At 43.0% G+C, this 21402-nt stretch overlaps 1 protein-coding gene across 1 annotated transcript in view; it reads right to left on the bottom strand.

Moving 5' to 3' along the window:
• Positions 1–1350: 1350 nt before the first annotated feature.
• The window catches only part of gdf10b (growth differentiation factor 10b), a 34469-nt gene continuing 14417 nt past the window's right edge, over positions 1351–21402 (bottom strand). The window contains 6 exon segments of the mRNA NM_001360880.1: positions 1351–3558; positions 4466–4590; positions 7110–7275; positions 9278–9447; positions 10363–10550; positions 10976–11099. Of these exon segments, the coding sequence (NP_001347809.1) occupies positions 3136–3558; positions 4466–4590; positions 7110–7275; positions 9278–9447; positions 10363–10550; positions 10976–11099 (1196 nt within the window). The 3' untranslated portion in view covers positions 1351–3135.

Below are 21402 nucleotides of genomic sequence, written 5' to 3'. Positions count from 1 at the left end.
ATTTTCGCCCCATCTCCGACTTACCCTTTCTTGCAAAAATTCTAGAACACGTTGTTGCAATTCAGTCAAATAACCACCTCATTGCAAACAACCTTTTTCGAACCCCTCCAATCTGGTGTCCAACAGCTTCACAGCACAGAAACTGCCTTGGTCAAAGTCACTAACGATCTTCTAATAGCCTCTGATTTGGTTTTCTTTCTGTCCTCATTCTTCTTGATCTCAGTGCTGCTTTAGACACTGTTAACCATGACATCTTACTTTCTCGTCTTGAGAGGGTGTTTGGAACTTCTGACACTGGTCTCAAATGGTTCAACTGTACCTCACTTAAAGAAATGACCAGGGGTTATTATTAAAAAGGAGGGTCCGCTTGCCTTTGCAGTACGACTGATGAATGGGAAACTGATATGCGACATCAAGATCACATCTGTTTGCGTCATGTTCCAGTAAAAGAGGCCATTCCAGATCAAGCAGCAGTGTCAGACCAGAGTGAAACTAAGGAACTGGAAGGAACAGCAGAACAGGTACCAGAACCAACTACTGTACTCCAGACCTGGGAGCAGATTCAGCCATCGATATGAGCAATCTAACTCAGGGTGTTCAGCCTGCTCCTACATCTCCTGTTCCTGTTGCTCATGATACTGAGACACAGTTGTCAGGCGAGGCATCAAGGCCATTAAGGAGTTATTACTGTTGTTATTGCCAGATCTGTTGGTTGTTCGCCTTTTCTTGCTAGCAAAGTGAGTGTAAGATTGTGAGTCTGCCGTTTGAGAAGTTGTTCTTAACATTACAAAAGAGTGTTGAAGTTCATCAAAGCGTGCTTATTGAAAAATACCACAGTGTCCTAGTATGATGTAACACTGTACTACAGGAGGTGCTGACCGTTGGGTGCCAACATACTGTAGGTCCTGACTACCTGAGGATCTATGTTCATTATCATTGCAGTAGCACAGTTCATCATATCAGGGATGTTTCAGCTAAATTCCTCTTTGGAATTGTACAGATTATCCTTTGTATTTCTCCTACATTAAATCTCATTTACTGTACACTGTACATGAATGGTTTACTTAAAGACTTACAGTATCTATGAATCCTTTATACTATTGTCTGTAAAATTACTACTCTTATGTACCGAATACCTCTTGCATGATCCTGTGAACCTTTTCCCCTCATTTAATCCCAGATAAAATGACAGTTTACTAGCAATTTTATTGATTTTGTTTTATTTACAAACGCCAGTCTGCTAACACAGACACTAGCAATTATGCATTACGAAACCTTACAAAATCACTTACAGCAGCATTAACTGGTGATATAAACATATGACTAAAAAAACTGAAGACATGTTGTCAATATTGATTCTTTCTGCATGTTTATTATATTTATACTTAACATTAAAAGTGGTTCGTTTTGAAATAACAATACAGGTTGTAGAACCTACACGTAGAAGCCATGTTACAAAAGAAGTTGTTTCCATCACCAGAACAGAACAGGCTGTTATTTGCACTGACAAAAGACAAAGTGGAAAAAAAAGTAAACTTTTCTTTTGCTCAACTGATACATTTGTCAATTAATTGCAATGAATGATTTCATATTAATGCAGACTACAGGAATCCCACGTGCAGTTGCTCAAGGCTTATGCTGGATAATTATGGCATTATCTTCACATCATTCTAGAACTGCGATCTTGGAACGTAAGGTCACAGATTCTGTGATTTTCATGGATGTCGGTGAATTCTTGAAAAATGAAATAACAGTATTCCACTTGGAAATGAAAGGATTTAATCTCCTGCAGAACAGTCGAGGATCGTTCTCCTGCTGAGCCGGGCTCAGGCGTGACAACCGGGCACTGGACTGAGTGGGCGCCCATGCAGGAGGGGACTGATGGCCATGCCAAGCATATCAAGATGCAAGCTCCAAGCACGGCTGCCGGAGGGGAGAAGCAAGAGCCATCCAGGGTTGTCAAAGGGGTGGAAGGCATGTTTTGACCAGCGTGGAAAGTTCCCACAGATTACGAGGAGAAAGCAGGCTGCGACTGAGGCAACTCGGCACGAACAGAAGGCACTCAGATAGGCCAGGGACTGGCCACGGGTGAGAACGAGCTGGTTACTGTCTGGACTGTAGAGCAGGTGCATCCTGGGACAGACGTTTACGAGCTTACTGCACGTCCCAGACAACCGTACTACGAAAAGCTACCTGGAAAGCTCACAGACATGTACAGGCACCATATACATCGCATCACTGTCATAGCTGTACTGTAAGCACACGGTCAATTTAAATTCTACGATCAATCTTATCAGTAGTTATATTCTAGCAAATTAATCACATTGTTTAATATGGTATTTAAAAGCTTTTGTATTGATGTACTGTAGGAAAAACCACATTAAATGTATATTTCTTCCGTATTGATTGTCCTTTCTCAGGACCTGTCCGTGACTCTTTCTAAAAATACCTGTACCCAAATCGTAGCCCTTTAACACTGCCCCATCATGAGTGCTGGGGAGTGGACATGTTCAGATTAAAAATCACAATGATCAGTAGTTAACTGGGACTTTCTAAACCCAACATGTGAAAAATGAGCTCTAGTTTGTCATGTGTCTTCCCTTTGGCCTTCATACAGCTGTGACCAGCTGAGCCTTTAACCAAGGCAGTGCAACTGATAACATACAGAAGGCACAGACTCAGAGCTGCGCCACACTCATAACAAAAACAAAGATCTGATTGTCCTCGTATCCCACTCACACATTTGTTTTTTTTTAATAGTAGAAGCATGTGGGAATTTGAAGCACTTTGATGAGGACCTAATAATTCCAGGTTCTGGGAAGATTCTCCTGAGCGGATGCTAAATGGAGACTTCCATATTCCAAGAAGACGGTAACCCCAATCCAATTCCAGCTAAGGCTGAATTTCTTTTTTTATCTTTCAATCATTCCCTTGTAAGATAAATTCTCATCTTGCCAGAATTCTGCATGCTTTTATCAGCCCGGCTCCAGACAGGCCAGCAGTTTAGCCATGTGGGTAAGTATCAGGCAAGCAATGTTACATAAGGGTGACTCTTCCGTACAGCAACTCGCTGCATGAGGCAAAACCACTTCGAACGGACTAGCATCTCTATACCGCAGGGTGAACTCCGCTGTCTCACAGCTGCGTGTGGCTGTAGCCCTCTGCTGTATCCCCAGGGCCCATTTCCACTGTGAGGACTTTAGGCCTGTCGTACCCGGAGGAATTAAAGCCTGTGGTGAAGAGGTCCGCTGAGCCCCCGCTGTCCTGCTGATCCATAACTGCACTGACCGACTGACCCTCCTCCGTGCCCAAGCCGTGGTCAGTTCCTTCTGGCAAGGCGACAACAAGGGTCTCATTCAGCTCCCCGCAGTTTTCCGGGCCAATTTTAAACCTGAGACAGTCATCCAACAAGCTGTCTCCCGTCAAGCTGTTTGTCTTGTCTTCTTGTATCAGAGGAGTGGAGCAGGGTGACGTTCCTACAGAGCACACCTGCGAAATGTGCTCCTCACCTCTTCCTAAGGTTGGTGCCGGCCTAAATCCTGGCTTTAAGCGCGAGACCTGTTATTAAAACAAGATTTAAGAAGGCGGATTTTAATATAAAACAATCACATATTCAGAGTATGCCATTACAGTGCCTCAGGCGTGCTTGAGTAGCTGATGAGTTGGTCCAAGTAAAAGATGGAACCATAAAGAACCCCAAAAAAAACATCCTTGCTTGGAAGATAGTAGTATACAACAGAGGGCACTACTGCAACGTGAATGCCACGAGAGTCCTAAAGAGACATACTGCTGCCCCCTGGTGTTTACTATACTGTCCTACAGGTTTCAGGCTTTATAAATACACGCATTTTTGTTTGCATGTGTAAATGTTCCCAATATGCACAGCTCAACATTAAGCTCATGCCGTTTCAAAACACAGCCTATTCTCTCATGTCATATTTTTGCAGAGGAAAACAAAATACAATTCAGGTTTAACACTAACATTAACTAAATCACCGAGTTACTAGCCTGATAATGTGTAGCTTATAAGCCAGAGGTACAAAAAAATCAAGGACAAAACAGATTTCAGAGACAAAAAAAAAGATGCATCCCATGATGCATGCAATACCTTGAAATCAATGCACACAATATCCCCAATGAGACTGCACATTTGCCACTCCAAGTTCTTCTGTGCAAGGCATTCATTTGTTATTGGAAAAGTGGATTAAGGAGTTGCATTTCCCTTAGAGGTTTTTTTTCAGTCTACACCAAGCAAAACTAGTTTACTCCGTTCACTCCTTTAAGGGCTTTTTGGGTCTGGATGCCAAGTGCTTGCACAAGGAACCAATTAGCCTTGTGATCAAAGTGTAACCATGGCCATCTAATACTTGGTTTCCAACAGCTGAGTAAAGACTTCTCCCAAGAATGTGCAACACACCATTTCATATGCAGAAAGAGGAAGAGATCAATGGAGACTCATACTTACCAAAGACTTTGGTAAAGAGACCCGTCTCTTTGTCAAACACTGGAAGACGAACCATCCAATCACAAGCAATAATACAACAACAGACACGGTGAGACTGATAACGATGACTGTTATCTTAATTATATCTGAAAAAGAGCATGAAGAAATCCAAAAGGTTAAGAATTTTGTGCTCTGAGAAAAGAACAACAGGCCCTTTTCTCATTATCCTAAGCCTTGGCGAGTGGCTGATAGCTGCAATAGCTCTTTTATCAGCTAACAGACATTCCGTTTTGAAAATAATGCAAACAATTTTAACTACCTAAGAAAATATCTTGTGGATGTTTTTCTGCTGGAATATCTGCTGTTGTTTTGGCTTCCTCTTATGACTAAATTGCTGGGACCCTCACTTTATAAAAATAATATAATAATAAACTTTATTTTATATAGCACCTTTAAAGGTGGCTTCTCAAAGCGCTTTACAGGATGACAATAACAATAAACAAGAAGACTACAACAATAAACAAGAAGAATAAACAAAATAAGACACAATTACAATTACAGCAATACAACAATAACAATAGAGGAGACCGTGGAAGGTGGTACTAAGAAGAGCAGAGGGGTGAAGAATGGAACCAGTTAAGTAAAGGCTTTTCTGAAGAAGAAGGTTTTGAGTCTGGATTTGAAGGAGTTTAGAGAAGGTGACTCTCTAATATCCTTGGGCAAAGAGTTCGAAAGCTTGGGGGCATAGCAGGAGAAGGCCCTGTCGCCCATGCAATGTAGACGGGCTTGGGGGACAGTAAGAAGGGCAGAATTTGAAGAGCGGAGGTTGCGAGGTGGGGAGTAGGGTGATAATAGTTCAGACAGGTATTGAGGTGCCAAGCCACGTAGAGCCTCATAGGTGAGCATGAGGATTTTAAAGTCTACGCGGAATTTGACCGGAAGCCAGTGCAAGGACTCCAGGATAGGAGTAATGTGAACACTTGCACTAGACCTGGTCAGGATTCTGGCTGCTGAATTTTGGACATACTGCAGTTTGTTCAGAGTAGATTTAGATACCCCAGGGAGCAGAGCATTGCAGTAGTCAGTTTGTTTGTGTAGTCATTGCAGTTGATGGGGGGTACCAATAAGCATGACTTCAGTCTTGTCACAGTTAAGATGAAGGAAGTTTTGAGTCATCCAAATTTTTATGTCAGAGATGCAATTAGATAGAATAGAGACAGCCACATCAGTGTCAGGTTTGGTATGGATGTATATTTGAGTATCGTCAGCGTAAAAATGAAAGCTGAGGCCATGTGATCTTAAAAGCTAACCAAGTGGGAACATGTAAATGCTGAAGAGCAAGAGGCCCAGTATTGAGCCCTGGGGGACACCAGACTTGCCAAGACCAATTTCAGACCTGTACCCATTGAGAGAGACAAAGTGACAGCGATCAGTGAGGTAAGATTTAAACCATTTGAGGGCAGCGTCAGAAACTCCAAACACAGTCTCGAGACGAGAAAGTAAGATGTTATGGTCAACAGCGTCAAAGGCAGCACTGAGATCAAGAAGGATGAGTATGGAAAGAGAACCAGAATCAGAAGCTATTAGGAGATCGTTGGTGACTTTGACCAGGGCGGTTTCTGTGCTGTGAAGTTGACAGAAGCCAGATTGGAGGGGTTCGAAAAGGTTGTTTGTCATGAGGTGGTTATGTAACTGAAGTGTGACAGCACGTTCTAGAATTTTAGAGAGAAAGGGTAAGTTGGAGATGGGGCGGAAGTTGTTAAGATTGTCGAGAGCCATGTTAGGCTTCTTTGGCATGGGGGTAATGGCAGCAGTTTTGAGGACCGTTGGTACAATGCCAGTGCTCAAGGATTCATGTATAATATTGAGGACATTGGGACAGAGAGAAACAGGACTGGAATAAAGTGGTGGGAATGGGATCTAAAATAGATGTGGTGGGTTTAATGCGCGTAACTAGTTTGTTTAGGGATGCTGAGTCAAGAAGAGAGTAGCTGGAGAGACGGGAACCAGAGAAGTTGGATGAGGAGGGAGGAGGTATGGAAATGATATCCGTAGTGGAGAGAATGTGATGCCGGATGTTGTCAATCTTAGAACTAAAGAAATCGAAGAATGTGTTGCAAAGTTGTGATGAGTCAGGTAATGTGGTAGGGCAGTTTGGCTCGAGCAGTCTGCTGATGGTGGAGAAAAGATGTCACCACCATCAAAAAAAAGGGAAACTGCTGTATTTAATTTGAGCTAGATTCAGAACTGTATTCTGTACTGTGCTCCTGTATGCACACATCAAGGTCTGCTTTCGTGCTCACTTCAAGAACCTGATCATCGAGTGATTTCTACAAGCAAGAAGCAAAGACCTCCTTACAGGTTAATAAGAACAGCCTGAGATAAAGATGCACATTAAAGATAACACCCAATAGGATTCGAGCTTTGTTCTGTGATTTAAGATTTCCTGACCCTGTGCCTGAAACCTCATATAGTTCCTCAATAGCCAAAACCAATACGTCACAAAAACTCATTTGCAGCTTGATTTTACTTGACAATATAGTGCTATTATTAAAATAACAATGGCACCTTACCAACATTTCACTCTAAAAAATGACTGTTTAAAACATTATAAAATGTTTTATTTTAAAATGTTGGATTTTGGACTTTATGAACGCTGAATTACCGAAAATTGGCTTCTCTGGCTGTTCCTCTGTGCAGATCTTCTGGGCTGAGTTGAAAATTAAATAATCCAATGTGCCTTTAACCGATATGCAATGCTGGCCTTTTTCTTCAATAAATGGAAATTTTGCTTCACAATGTTTTTGATTGCAGGTAAATTTATGGACATGCTGCGGGGAAAAATAAAACTAATCAATTTTGGAATTCAGAAGAAAATGTCCCCCTCCAGCTAAATAAGCAATTTTGACATTATTTTGACTTAAATTGTTTTATATATCCATTTAAAGTGCATTATAAATGATAGCAGAATTCACTACCGGTTAAATGTGACCTTAAGTCCCCCTGAGTCACACAAACTCAATCTAAGTATCTCACTTAAGATTGGATATCTCAGAGCAAGATTTGCAGTACAAAAATTTAATTTTAGTTGTCTCTAGTCCTCATGTCCCTCTACTCACGAAGGAAATTCTATTAACCGGGCAAATTTTCACAAATTGTAAGACCAACCCTGGACTGTTTCATCGTTGTGATGTAGAACAGGGATTAAGCGTGGAGACATGGGAACCTCAGAATGATTTCCTTTGCCTGTGTGTAATGTTTGTTATAATTGTGTGTTTTCATGTCTCTCTCTCTCTCATCCTAGCGTTAATCCCACATCAGCAGGGTCCGCTTGTCTCCATTTGGTGCTTTGAACCAAATCTTTGAGCTGACGTTGCCATTAAATGTGACTGAGAAATACTCCAACCGGCGCGTCACTCCGCCTGCCGTCGGAGTGGGAGGGGGGGGAGGAGAACAAAGTAATTAAAAGTAAGAGGGGGATTATTAGGAGGCCATGATTGATAAGGGCCAATGGGAAATTTGGCCAGGACACCAGGGTTACACCCCTACTCTTTTCGAGAAGCGCCCTGGGATTTTTAATGACCACAGAGAGTCAGGACCTCGGTTTTACGTCTCATCCGAAAGACGGCACCTGTTTACAGTATAGTGTCCCCGTCACGATACTGGGGTATTAGGACCCACATGAACCGCAGGGTGAGCGCCCCCTGCTGGCCCCACTAACACCTCTTCCAGCAGCAAACTTAGATTTTCCCAGGAGGTCTCCCATCCAGGTACTGACCAGGCTCACATCTGCTGAGCTTCAGTGGGTTGCCTATTGTACGTTGCAGGGTGACATGGGTGCTGGCTTTGTGTGTTTTCATGTCTATTTCACTTAATCAATAAAAAATGGAGCAGCAATTCATAATACTGTACCTACAAACTTATGAAAAGTGGCAATCAAATCAAAATTAGTGCTACTAAAAATGTGCATTTCATGCATAACAAAACTGGCACCTGATGATCACAAAAGCATCAAAACACCTCATAGTATCTGACTACTAAGAGTGGAAACGGTATGGTTAGGACCACAACATTTATTTCTCTGGCAAAGAGGATTGTAAGCACATACCTGTAATTGTAAAATAAGAAGAGTAAAAAGTGCAAATTAAATCTGAAGGATACACTAAGTGTTAATTTGCTGCTGCATTATAATCAGTACTGTAGTGAGTTTGAAGCTGTCTGCAAGATGACTAGCTAATGTGTTTTTTTTGTTTGTGTAGTTTTATGAATACAGGCCATCTATATGGGGTGATAATTATCTACAGTTCAGTCACTGCCTCTGTGCTTTGCAACTATAGTATGTAACTTTTATTTATAATCGGCTGATGTTTATTTTTGGTAGGTTTTTAAAATATGGTATTTGCTATAAAACCAGAATATTTCTAACTACCAGCCTCAATAACAATACAGAGTGCCCAACCACACTAGATCTAGGATGTACTTAATCCTTTAGGCATCAGATCTTTTTCTAAAACATACACAGAATACTAAACTGTTTCAGGAGTGGGAATCAGGGCTCAACACAAGCCATTCACCTGTTTCACATATAACGTCCTCAAATCATGCAATATTTACTGGGCTGATCGTTTTCTCATCTTAGGAAACTGGAAACGCAGAGCGATCCAAACTACTGTACGTCTCATTAGCTCATCTGTTTTACTGCGTGAAGAAAATCGGGCTCAATAAAAATAAAAGTACAAAATGCCCCTGCTGTGGGGTTTGGCTCTTTAATTTGCACCCGTGTAACAATCTTCATCAAGCTGTGACCTCCTGCAGCACAGCCTGGTGCCTCACCTCTTCCGTGTTGTTTCCATCCTGGTAAATGACTTCATAGTTAAACTGTTTCAAATTCGGCGGTTTCAAGGTTTGTTTCAGTCTTTTGAAAACCTGCTTCGGATGAGGGAACCTCAGAATTATTTCCTTTGCCTGTGCTGTAATGTTCACAGCTGGGAAGTCCAACAAACCTGAAAAGCAGACAATCTGAAGTTACTTTGGAACTGGCTTTGGGAAACAACTTAGCTCAGAGATTGAGAAAACACTGCATTCGGCAGATACCTATTGTATACTGCCAGGCTGAAGGTTCTGTTCCTTTGTCCTGAACAGAAAACACTACTGGGAGACCTGATACAAGTATTCAAAACCCTAAAAGGCACTGAGAAAGCCAAACTAATCTCTTCATAATGAACAATAAAACATTAACCCGAGGACACATGTGGACACTGCATGCATGGACACTTCTTTCTTTACCAAAAGAGTGGTGGGAGTGTGGAACAAGCTACCAAGCCTTTTTGTTGAAGCCAATATCCTGGCTTCTTTCAAGAAATTACGAGATGAGATCTTTGATCAATCTTGCATCAATCTGTGATCAATGACCACCAAACTGAGCAAGACAGAACAACTGGCCTCCTCTCATTTGTATTCCTTCTTATATTCCTGTGATTTTATCACCTTATCATCAGAACAAAAGAAGGACTGAACATTCTGTGCTGTATCCAGCTTTTACCCAACTAAACTGCTGCTTTTCCTGAAAAAGAGAGATATATTTATAATATTACAACTCCATAAATCGAGGCGTTTTCTTGCTACATATGGACCTTTGGGTTTTGTATTTCAGAGCTACCACTTATTTGTTTTTCCTTCACTGTATTGTGAGTGACACCAGCAAGTCAGTAACAGCCCAGAGCAGACGTGAGCAGGTGAGCTGTGAAGCCCTGTGCAAAATCACCAGCAAGCGGAATTTGCTTTTAAATTGCCTTCAGCGTCAATGAGTCTAACCGGTGAGAATGTAAGAGAGGGAATCGCGATAGTCGTCCAGAGCGAAAACGCAATGTTCTGTCACATCGTGAAACAATGAAAAAACGGAATGAAGTTCAACTTGCATGGTTTCTGTAAGTTCGTTTGAGTGTTGTAGGTGAATGTTTCGGAACAATTGCTCGATTCTTCCGATCCTGCAGCCGCCTTCACGCAGAGCGCATAGGTGTCGCTCAGGTCCGTGATGGACGAGGAGACGTCGCAATGATGGCGAGTCACGTTTGTGCATTTCTCCACTGCTCTCCGTACACCATCGCTGGAAAACACAATTTAAACAACTATAATGAGATGCAACATAAAAAAGGGGTCGGTGAAGGTTAGTTCTTCCAAAATATCCCGAGAGAAGGATCATTACACAACGGATCTGTGCCTCCCCCTCTCGCGGGGTGAAACAGTTTGTGCCCGTGGAGGGCTGATAACTCAGGACGCATATTGTGTAGCAATCCCAGTGGCACTGGCCACTGCTGGGGTCATGCTACCCTCAGGGTGTTCTGTCTGGGGCCTGAAACACCGGTGAGACAGAGCGAGGCAGAAGATCACACGTGCCCCTGAAGCCTGGCCCCATCTGTGGGCATCCAATGGCAAAAAAAGCCAGATTTTCCAGAGTTTGTGTTTCAACAAAGTAAGAGGTATCTGATAGAAGTTTACTCCCTGCCACCCATGAATGACTAATACACTTACTTGTATGACCAGATCTCCACACTGAAAAGAGGTCTACGCACAGCGTGGCTGTAGTTCCAGTACAGTACAGTCTCAAGATTACGGCAACTCACAGACAGTGAGGATAGGGGGAGTCTTGGAGTGTCTGGAAAAAAGTGAGCAAAAAAAAAGCACAAAAAAGTGAGAGTGTTAATCCATCACAAAGCAAAAATCACAAGTCAGAGCACATTTCAAGAACATCAAGACCTGAACCTGGAAAACGAAACTAAAGTCAAAATAATGTTACAGTTCAACAGTCCAACATGACAATTTTTTACACCCCTGTGCTCTGTCAGTGGCTTTACGGTAGAGCAGTTTTCTCAACACGTGGAAATTCAGACAATAACTGCTGTGCCATGGAGTTTTGGATAAAATCACATGAGAAAAACACAAATAAATTAAATATTGTTTATATATAGGATTGTGTACCGTAAAGGTTTATTCCAAGCTGAAAAGTAGAAAACACACAAGGAATTCTTAAGGTGTGATTATAGATATATTATTTGTGTTGTAGAGTAGTAGAGGTTTTAAATTCAGGTGAACAGGTTGAGAAACACGGATTGCAGGGCGCTCAGCGAAACAGTGCCCTGGGAATCCACACGGGGGCAGCAGTGTTCACTGCTGGTGGAAGTTTACAACAAAACCAAAAGAACTGAACTTCTTCAGAACAACATTACTTCTACAACAACAAACAACGCTGCATCAAGTAGTGACGGTCAACTTGCAGCTGGTGAAAAATTCAGTGAGACCTGAAAACATTAACAGTTCCATACCCATCACTATACCCCTTACATAACACAGACGACTGACAATTTGACAAGAGCACAATAAAAATAACATGTCTTGCTGGCGCCTCATGGAGCACAGATTTACAAGGGGTCGAGGAACCCATTAAATTAATGCAGACTACTGGGACAGCAGCAGCGCCATCTTCAAGTAGTGACGTGTCCGCCCACAGTCGCTTGTAAGCTGTTACTTGGAAAACCTTCAGTACATAACTGAAAGGACGTTTTCCACGCAGCACACAAATCCTGTGGTAATTAGTACCTAACTGACCACTGCTCACCTCTGAACTCCAGGCAAGGCTCACAGAAATGTGTGCAGACTGTTATGAAGTCTGGAGTCGCAGCAGTTACAGAATTTACAGTTTGTTTGCAGTTACAGAATTTACAGTTTGTTTGCAGTTACAGGGGGAAGGCTGGCGCCACATATTAAACAGTGACACGGATCTAAGGCAACACCAACTGGACATTTCTGTGCTTCGGAACAGCACATATTAACGGGCAGAAAAATATGTACTACAAAAGCTGGACAATGGGAGCTAAATCCGGCTTCATTTTGTCCAGAAGTGTTAAAGCGAAGTGATTTTAAATCCAATCCATGGGACCCCACAGTGCTTTCAGAAATTTGCATTCCAATGTACTAAAGTGGACACAGAATTTCTCCTTAGGACTGCAATTCGAGTGCTTTAAACAAGATCTTTGATCTTGCATGTATTCATGGAGCTCCTTTGCAGTACCTTGTACTGTATATTTATTATCAGCAAGTAAACAAGTGAAAAGCCAACCACTTAATCCTGGCAGGGTTCACAGCTGCACAGACTCTGTCCCCAGACTCCAGACACAGGGTGCACACACAATTTAGAGATTAAAGGACAACTGCAGCGCTATTTTTGTATTTCGGAGTTAGAAAGGCATTGATGAGTGCGTTTCAATGAAAGTAAAATGTACACAGCACAGTAATGCGTAAAACCTCCAATCTGCGACCTTTCCAGGTGTGCGCAGTGCCATATTCTGCGTTTCAGAACAAAGCAACACAATCTTCCGGTGATGAGGCCCTATTACACTGTAAACAAGCAGGCTTGTGAAGACATCTCTCCTAATCCAACAGAAATATTGCTCTCGACTTCGAGAGGGTTTTGTAGACAAAAACTACTTGTTAACTCTGCATGCAGATGACATTGGGACATTTCTGTGGTGAAATAACTGCTGCACAACCTGTACTTATTCGCTTGAACAACGCATTACACTAGTGATTACAGTGACTAGTGAGCAGGAAGGGCCGCATCACGTCGCAATTCGTGGGAACATGGTGACTATCCAGTACATTCGCAAAGTCCAGTTTTGTGCTCAATTCAGAATTTGTACAATTTTACGATATCATCAATTTATTTCGTCTCCAAGATTTAATACCGGTGTGAGAAACTGGGTCCCTTTAAAACGAACAGTAGCAGGTGTGGCTAAATTCATTATACTTGAGTTAACTGCACTCTTTTAATTTCTATCAGCTCGATCAGTTGCATGTGCTCCCTCACTCAGTTGAACAGTTATAAGGGCTGTGCCTTACAGGAAATATGATGAAATCATTTCGTTGTAAATCATCCAGCAATTTCAGCAGTTTTGACTGTTCTTTTTCCTAATAACCGGCATGCACATTTAAGAAGTCAGATAAAGAGAGGCTACTGGCTGTATTTACTTCAACAGCACTCTTCTAATAAATAATAAGAAATTAATGTCAGCATTGATTTTGCAAATCATAGTCGTCTCTGTCCTTTTTTATGTCTTTGATTCTTAAATGACAACTTACTAATAGGGTAATGTAATAAAGTCAGATGTCTTCTAGGTTTCTAGTTTTCAATATCTTGTATTTCTAATCACCTTTTTTTTCCCCAAATTGAAGCCACAAGACCACACTTTACTAAAAACAATTATATGACTTCATTTTCAAAATAAAGGTATGGCCAAACTGAATTATCATGACGTTTTGCTGTGCGAGTTAGTTCCTAGCGTATACCTGTCCTACATCTGAGAGTCTTCTCTTAGAAACCACCAGGTTGCTAAAATCGAATCTAAAATTACGAAGACAAAGAACTGAAGGGATCTCGCTGCAGGACGGCCTGTTTGTGTGCTCTGTGCTGACTTGTCTCATGCTTCTCAACATCCTGAACATACTGCTTTCCTGAGACTTCCTGCTTCTCCGGAGGCTCCTGGACAGGTTTTTACTCCTCTTTATCCTTCACCGCTCACTGCGTTTTGATGAGCATGGTCACTCACAACCACACAACAAACAGCACAACTTAAATGACCAGGCCTCAAAATAAAACGGCAGGGCTCCACCTTCTCCTGGTCTCTGGCCCCGAGATTGTCACTGCCGGGCCAAAATAAGCAGTGAAATGAAACCGCCTGTGTGTTCACCCGCTTCACTCCCACATCACAACAAATTCAGGACAGGAAGCAGGAGTCCAGTGAGACCAGAAGGTGGCGAGAGGCGAGAGATGCCCAGATCCTGTCCTCCCACTTGGGTGGCCGGTGTGTTGTGGCAAAGACGTCGGGATCTGGGGCTGGAATTCCCCTGTGTGCTGGACAGATATCCGAGTCGGACCAGACCACTGCAGGCAGGAGAGAGAGAAATCTGCTTCAAAGCAAACAGAGCAACAGGATCCACACTGCTGACCTCCAGTACTCCTCCATTCACCCAGTGGCCGAGACACCTGGGCTGAATCGCATCGGTAAGGAATCTACACAGCACAAGGGCCCCAATAACAGCACCCCACCGCCCTGTCTCGCACATCTAGGAAATGATCTCACTAACAGGGCTGATGATAAACAGCAACAGAAAAAGACACAGAGGTGTGCATGTGACAAACCCCTAACCACAGCTTTAGCACAGTAGCTTCACAGTGTCGGGCTGAGGTGGATGTACGGGTCATCACATCCCTCACAGGCACGTTCTTCACACAGGAAGTGGCGCTCACATGCGCTGAGACAGCGCGAGAAACCGCACGCCGGCCTACCCGCGGGGCTGTGAAAGCCCACACACTGTGCGAACAGCGACAGAGGAAGCGATGACAGACTCGAGGCAGAGAGCAGGTGGGACCATGAGCGCAGGCTAATGTCAAGACAGGCTCAACACAGCAGCTGGATGTGTAGCAATCTAATTACACTTCCATCAGCCCGGGGCTGGGCTACTTCTCAGGATGGTTGCATCACCTTGCATGAGTTCTGACTCGCAGAAGAAAAGTTATGAAGTGCATTATTGTTCTGACTAACTTATTTGGCCGTCACTTTCATCTAATGCAACTTAATTCATACATGTTTATTCTGCTGGGGTACTTATTGGATCAGTAATCTACTGTAGGTGTTTCACTCAAGGGTACAACTGCAGCCTCCAACCCTGGATTTGAACCCGCAACCTTCCAGTTAAGTCCACAGCCCCAGCCACCAAACCACATGCGCTTTGACACACTCGTATATTTGCATACCGCTATTAATTCAATGAACATCAGGCCTTCTCTTCGTCAAAGTCTCACCAGGCTAAAGCAGAAGGCATTCTTATACTGCTGTATAAAGGCTTTGTGAGGTTCAATTTAAAAAAAGAATGTATTCAATGCTAAGAAAATGACATCAAGTCTTGTTTGGTACACCCTAGAAGTACGGGGGCGTACTGTTTGCAACTGGGTCTGGGAAACTTCTTTCAAAAAAACAAACCAAAAACTTGAAGGCATGAGTCATTCCTGTAAAACTGAAGAAAAGTCAGTATTTCAGGATTTTATGTGTTTTCTACAAAAATGAGGAAGATTTGCTCGGTTTCCAACAAATACAATCATTTATCTACAGACTGACGTGTACTGTGGTAAAGAGTACACGTTATCAGCTTTCAAAATGAGGTCAGAGAGTCCCCTAGACTCAAGTCTGAGCTGAAGGTCAAAGCTACAATTTTCAGATTCCATAGTGAGGCATTTAAACGCACATGATCCAGTTCCATTGAAAGGTACCAAAATACTTTCACAGGAGAAATTCAACAATGTATTAAATATTTTGCTGACCCACCTATAACTTAATTAATGGCACAATGCCTTATTTCCACTTGTTAAATCTGTACCAATTCGCCATATACATCTTCAATTCCCTAACTCTGTTATTCCTGGGTTAAAGGAAATCTGGACACAGAGACAGTCCCCCAGCTCAAGTTGTCTAGAAATACAGGAAATGATTTGCTTCAATGGTTTGCTCCCCCACTGCCAGGCAAGCATGTCTTGGCAACAGAATGCCCAGCCACTAAATTCAGGCACAGTTCCCACGAGTCAGTAACCACGTAGAGGAAAGTAATTTCAAAGCTTGTTACAGAGCTGTTACGTCCCCAATATGGCTCAGTCTAGAGGCGAATGGGGTCTAACATATGAGTCAGGGTTTAACGGATGGAAATACACACACAACTACGTGTAGGATGATGGAAAACGCTGGGAAGCAAAAAATAACACAGGGGTTAGTGAAATAAAAAACAACGACACTATTCGACAACCCAATTACCTGCTAAACCTGTCTCCCGAGAAAAGGGGTGGCAAAGCCAAAGAAAAGTCTTCCGCAAGCTATCTGTCTCCTCTACACTAAAACTAAGCTATAACGGGAAACTACAAAAAACACGGAAGCCACAACAATCCCAACCTGACACCACGGCCAAGAAAACAAATCCGACACGTCTCCCGTTTTCGCCGTTTCTTCTACTGACACCTCTGCTCCACACCACTCTCCGGACGTCCCGTACCGGCATTAAAAACCGGACCGCTCTCCTCAACCAACCCAGAGAGAGACCCAAATTAGGGACACATCCCACCTCCAAAATTCCCGCATGGCAGGGGAATTAAAAAAAACAGAACATAACAAGAGCAAACCTGTCCAGATAAAACTCCATCCAATTTTCCAAAACTACACAAACGACAGGAAGCCCTTTGGCCCTCTGGCTCATTTGTCAGTTAGTAGCAAATGGCTCCAATAATCTCATCCAGTTGTGCCTTGAAAGAAATCAGAGTATTGGCTTCAACAATACTGCTGGGTTGCTTGTTCCATACCCCCACAACACTTTGTGAAAAGTGGCTCCTGATCTCAGTTTTAAATGCACTTAGTTCTATTTTTTTAAATGAGAAATAAAAATATTGCCATGCATACTCTGTCTCCTGCAATTTACCTGCAAATTTTAAAGCTATTTGCTCAGAGGTAAAAATATTTCACCCCCACTCTCCCACCACCAGCAGGAATCCCTTGTTAATTCTGCACTAATGTCCAGGGAGGGCAAAAATATTCTGAGGAGACTCTCAGTGGTGGGTGTACAGAAGATAAGACAAAATCCCACCGACAAGTGTGGGGGCACTGCTCACTAAATAGCTTTTCAATGTTGTTAGCAATGTTGAATCAGAAACTGAACTTGGGTTCGGTCAGAGAAAGCAGTCTTTATTGTGTACACAAGGAGCAAGCACTTAGCAGGATAGCAAGTGAAGCTCACATTACAGTGAGTCTTTCTAGCTTATATATAATATCATACGCAGGTTGTGGGGAATCATTATCACCAGTGTTGCTAAGCCACAGAGTGGTCAGCAGAAGTACAAGGGCGAGAAATAAGGAAAACAAGGGCGTTAGTGTTGCATACCAGAGGTACCAAGGAGTATTCTCAGAACCGAGAGGCCTGTGTGAGTACTGAACTAGAAATCTGGTAGCTCGCTAGAAACCTTTTAACTCTGTTTACATCATTTTGAGTCAATTAAGAAAAACTGGAAATGTTGGACATGCCTGCATGGTAGAAACTACAGTACGTGTCACGCTTGCCAGAAATATCCTTCGGATGAGACGTAAAACCGAGGTCCTGACTCTCTGTGGTCATTAAAAATCCCAGGGTGTTTCTCGAAAAGAGTAGGGGTGTAACCCCGGCATCCTGGCCAAATTTCCCCATCGGCTGTTATCAATCATGGCCTCCTAACAATCCCCCTCTGTGAATTGGCTTCATTACTCTGTTCTCCTCCCCACTGATAGCTGATGTGTGGTGAGAGTACTGGCGCACTATGGCTGCCGTCGCATCATCCAGGTGGGGCTGCACATTGGTGGTGGTGGAGGGGATCCCCATTACCTGTAAAGCGCTTTGAGTGGAGTGTCCAGAAAAGCGCTATATAAGTGTAAGCTATTATTATTATTATTATTATTAAATAACTCCCATCAGAACATGCAGTGAGTTCATAAACAAACGATGGGAGACCTCAAAGCTCATTTAACTTATCAATAGCCGATGAACGATAGGGTAAGGAATCTCTTGTGTAGCAGTGGCGAAAAGACGATATGGAAAGAGGGCTCTTTATACAAATGAGGAACCTGTGATGTGCCTGTGACAAGAACCGACACCAGGGCTTCGAAAATCTCTGATTCACACAAGCCCACCCCACTTCCCCACACAGAAATGAGCACACTGAGCAATTTCCCCTCCGCAATAAACAAAACAGTTGTGCTACAGCTTTGTAAACATGCGACGACTTGTTTGGTTTGTATACTTAAAGGGAATTGCAGTCACAGGATACAAAAGAGGCAGGCCGGAAGACTTCCACATTTACTTCCTCACATCAAATGATCGTCCAGCATAACAGTGTAAGTAAACAAGTAGTTTTGAACACTCACGCTGCCATAATTTGAGAAGGCAATCCAGGCCTCTTTCTCAGGAAACTGCCAGTTTAATAATGACCCTGAATCTGCCTGCCATGCTGCACTGCCCCAGCAGCACGCAGCCGGGGGCAGGTCAGGACACTGCCAGGACTTGCACTGTTACAGTCATTCTGGTAAAGAGTCATAATGGGGAGCAGAGCCAAGTCTGACAGATTTCCAGTAAGGAATGCGTGGCATGATTTCTCTAACACCCGTTTCACACATGAAAGTCACTTCATCCCCAATCAGAGCTTACACACAGAAACCTCGGACCCACGTCAAGGCAAAATCAGTCACATTTACAGAGATATGCTGAAGAGACTGTGTTTACCACACTCCTGTCCTTCCGGGATTTCACTATATCCGAGCCCTGGTTTAAGTAGCCAGTCCCATATTTTGTTTTGCTTTTCTGTTACCTCACATAACGGCCGATTTAAAGAGATCTGTAACACCTGGTGGACTGTGGCGCTCAGAAGCTGGAAATCTGTGGTAGCTGTATTTCAGGAGACTGGGCACAGATGACAGAGCAGCTTTCGAAAAGCACAAGAGGCACATTTTAGTTGAAAAAGGACAAAAGGGGGTTTTCTTCAGCTTTGCTGCACATACTGCCAGCTGATCACAGCCGACAGCAATAACAAAAGACTCAAGAAAGGACTAGACTCTCTTCACATCTGACATCTGTTATAGTCCAGAGGAGATTATTTCAACCTCCAAACACTGTATATGTGTCGATACCTATATTTAGATATATTATGCACCAGAGTAGTGCACCTGATATACTGTATACCAGGATGGACATACAGTATATCCCAATAGCTGGGTATTTCTACATTTATGTATTAGTAGTGCACAAAATACCACAATAAACCACCAGTCTTTTATTCTAAGGAGTTGCACTAATTTACTCATTTTAACCTTTTTAAGTATAACCGTGATAAATGCAAGAAATGCAAGTGGTTAGCAATTCAAACTGAAAGAAATTAATTACCAACTTCCCTTGTAAAAAGGATCAGAACATGTATCTCTCACACGGTGGTTAAATTAAGAGAATCTGATTTTATTATTTATTCACACATGCAGAGAAAATAGATCGCTGACAGCTATCATGTCAAATGGAGATGATCGCCTGGATGGATTGGGAAACAGGAAGCAGCAACATCAGCAAAAACAAAGCAATCTTCTATCTTTCAGTGTCAGTGTTTTGCTACGGCACTTTGTGCACAGCCAAAATACTGCTCCATTTGTGCCAACTACTCAGTAGTAACTAGTAACTATATAAATACTCATCTTGTAACTACTGAGGCTGTCCAGTGGGAAGTACAGCCTAGACTTTTGGACTTATTTGTTGTGTTTGTAGGGAGGCCAATTGCACAGAGATACAACATGGCTACACTGCACTGATCAGGGTGGCACCAGCCTGCAGTTGCTGAATAGTTTTGACTATTTATAAGGGGCAGCGGCAAAGATAAGCCAATGCCCCTGAATGATATTCAGCTTTTCATTTGTTCTCTGATGCTTGACCATGGACAGGACTTATCTTCAGAAGCCAGGAATCCAGGCCAATTCAGAGAGATATGGCAGAAGAATTCAAACTCCAGCAGGAGAGACAGCCACGGTGCGGACAGTGGGATGCTGCACTGCTTTCAGCCACCCAAGAGGAATGATACCAGTCAGCAGGTACTGAACACAAGGGCGGGCAGTGTGCCAGACCTCTTGGGTAGCCTCAGAATGAAAACCATGAGCAGAAGAAGACATGCAAAGTACAAACAGGAACTGGACTAAAAACAGAGATTTTTTGCTGTTGGTGGCACTTTAAAAAAAAAAGCTGTAGCAGAGCAAAGAATGAAACTAGACAATTCACTTTCAAAATCACAATGGGGCATGTCAAAGTCTCGGGGGACTTGAGAGTTGTTGTTGAGTTTGGTGGCCCAAACGGGACTATCAAATACCTGCTGGTTAAATGGCACTGTCCCTTTGACACTGAGGGTAAGAACCCCTCCTGCAGAAACCACTGACCTCTCTCTTGCCAGGCCTGAGGAAACCATTAGCAAATCCCCAGTCCTCCCTTTCCGCTAAGATAATTGAATATTGTTGCCATATAACTTTCTGACCATCTTCTTACATCTGTCAGAGGAATGTTAGAGGAATGTACAGTGGCCACAATGCTCTTAATATTTTATTGCTGTTCCTCAGTAGACAATGTTGATCTGTATTGAGAGTTGCTCAGTCTTGGGTCCCTTGCCGTTAAGTGTAAACACTAGCACCCACGACATGAGGAAATACAAACTCCACCTCCACTTCTGTGTTGCTGACACTGCACTCTTCATGTCTTGTCCAGCCCAATCTGACATGACCGAGTCTATTCTCCGAGTGTTCAATTGGAATGGAATGGATGGGCACCAGCTGGTGGAAGTGAGACCCAGACAAGACAAAAACTATTATTGATGGGCTGTAAATGCAAATTCCCCAAACATGATCAATGTAGTACCTGCAGCATTAATTACGGTCCCCATGTTGTTGTTTTTGGCTTTTTATTGTGCTGTATAAAAACAACACACAATCATCTTTCACGCAGACACATTAACAAACATGAGCATCTAAAAAAATCTATAGTTAAACTACATTCCATTAAAATGTCTCTCAGGGACTCTGGCCTGCGACAATCCCCTCCCTCAAAGTGGCAAATTATCCTTGCAGTAGCTTCCCGACACATTCTGTGTCGACTTCAAAATCCTCATGCTCACCTACAAGGCTCTGCATGGCTTGGCACCTCAGTTCCTGTCTGAGCTATTATCGCCCTACTCCCCACCTCGCAACCTTCACTCCTCTAATTCTGGTCTCCCAACTGTCCCCCAAGCCCGTCTACACTGATGACAGGGCCTTCTCCTCTTATGCCCCCAAGCTCTGGAACTCTCTCCCCAAGGATCTCAGAGAGTCACCTTCTCTGAA

This window comes from Lepisosteus oculatus, chromosome 17 (genome assembly GCF_040954835.1).
Source record: "Lepisosteus oculatus isolate fLepOcu1 chromosome 17, fLepOcu1.hap2, whole genome shotgun sequence".
NCBI classification, from domain to species: Eukaryota; Metazoa; Chordata; class Actinopteri; order Semionotiformes; family Lepisosteidae; genus Lepisosteus; species Lepisosteus oculatus.
Note: the sequence above shows the minus strand (reverse complement) of the source record. Positions and strands in the feature narration are given on the sequence as shown.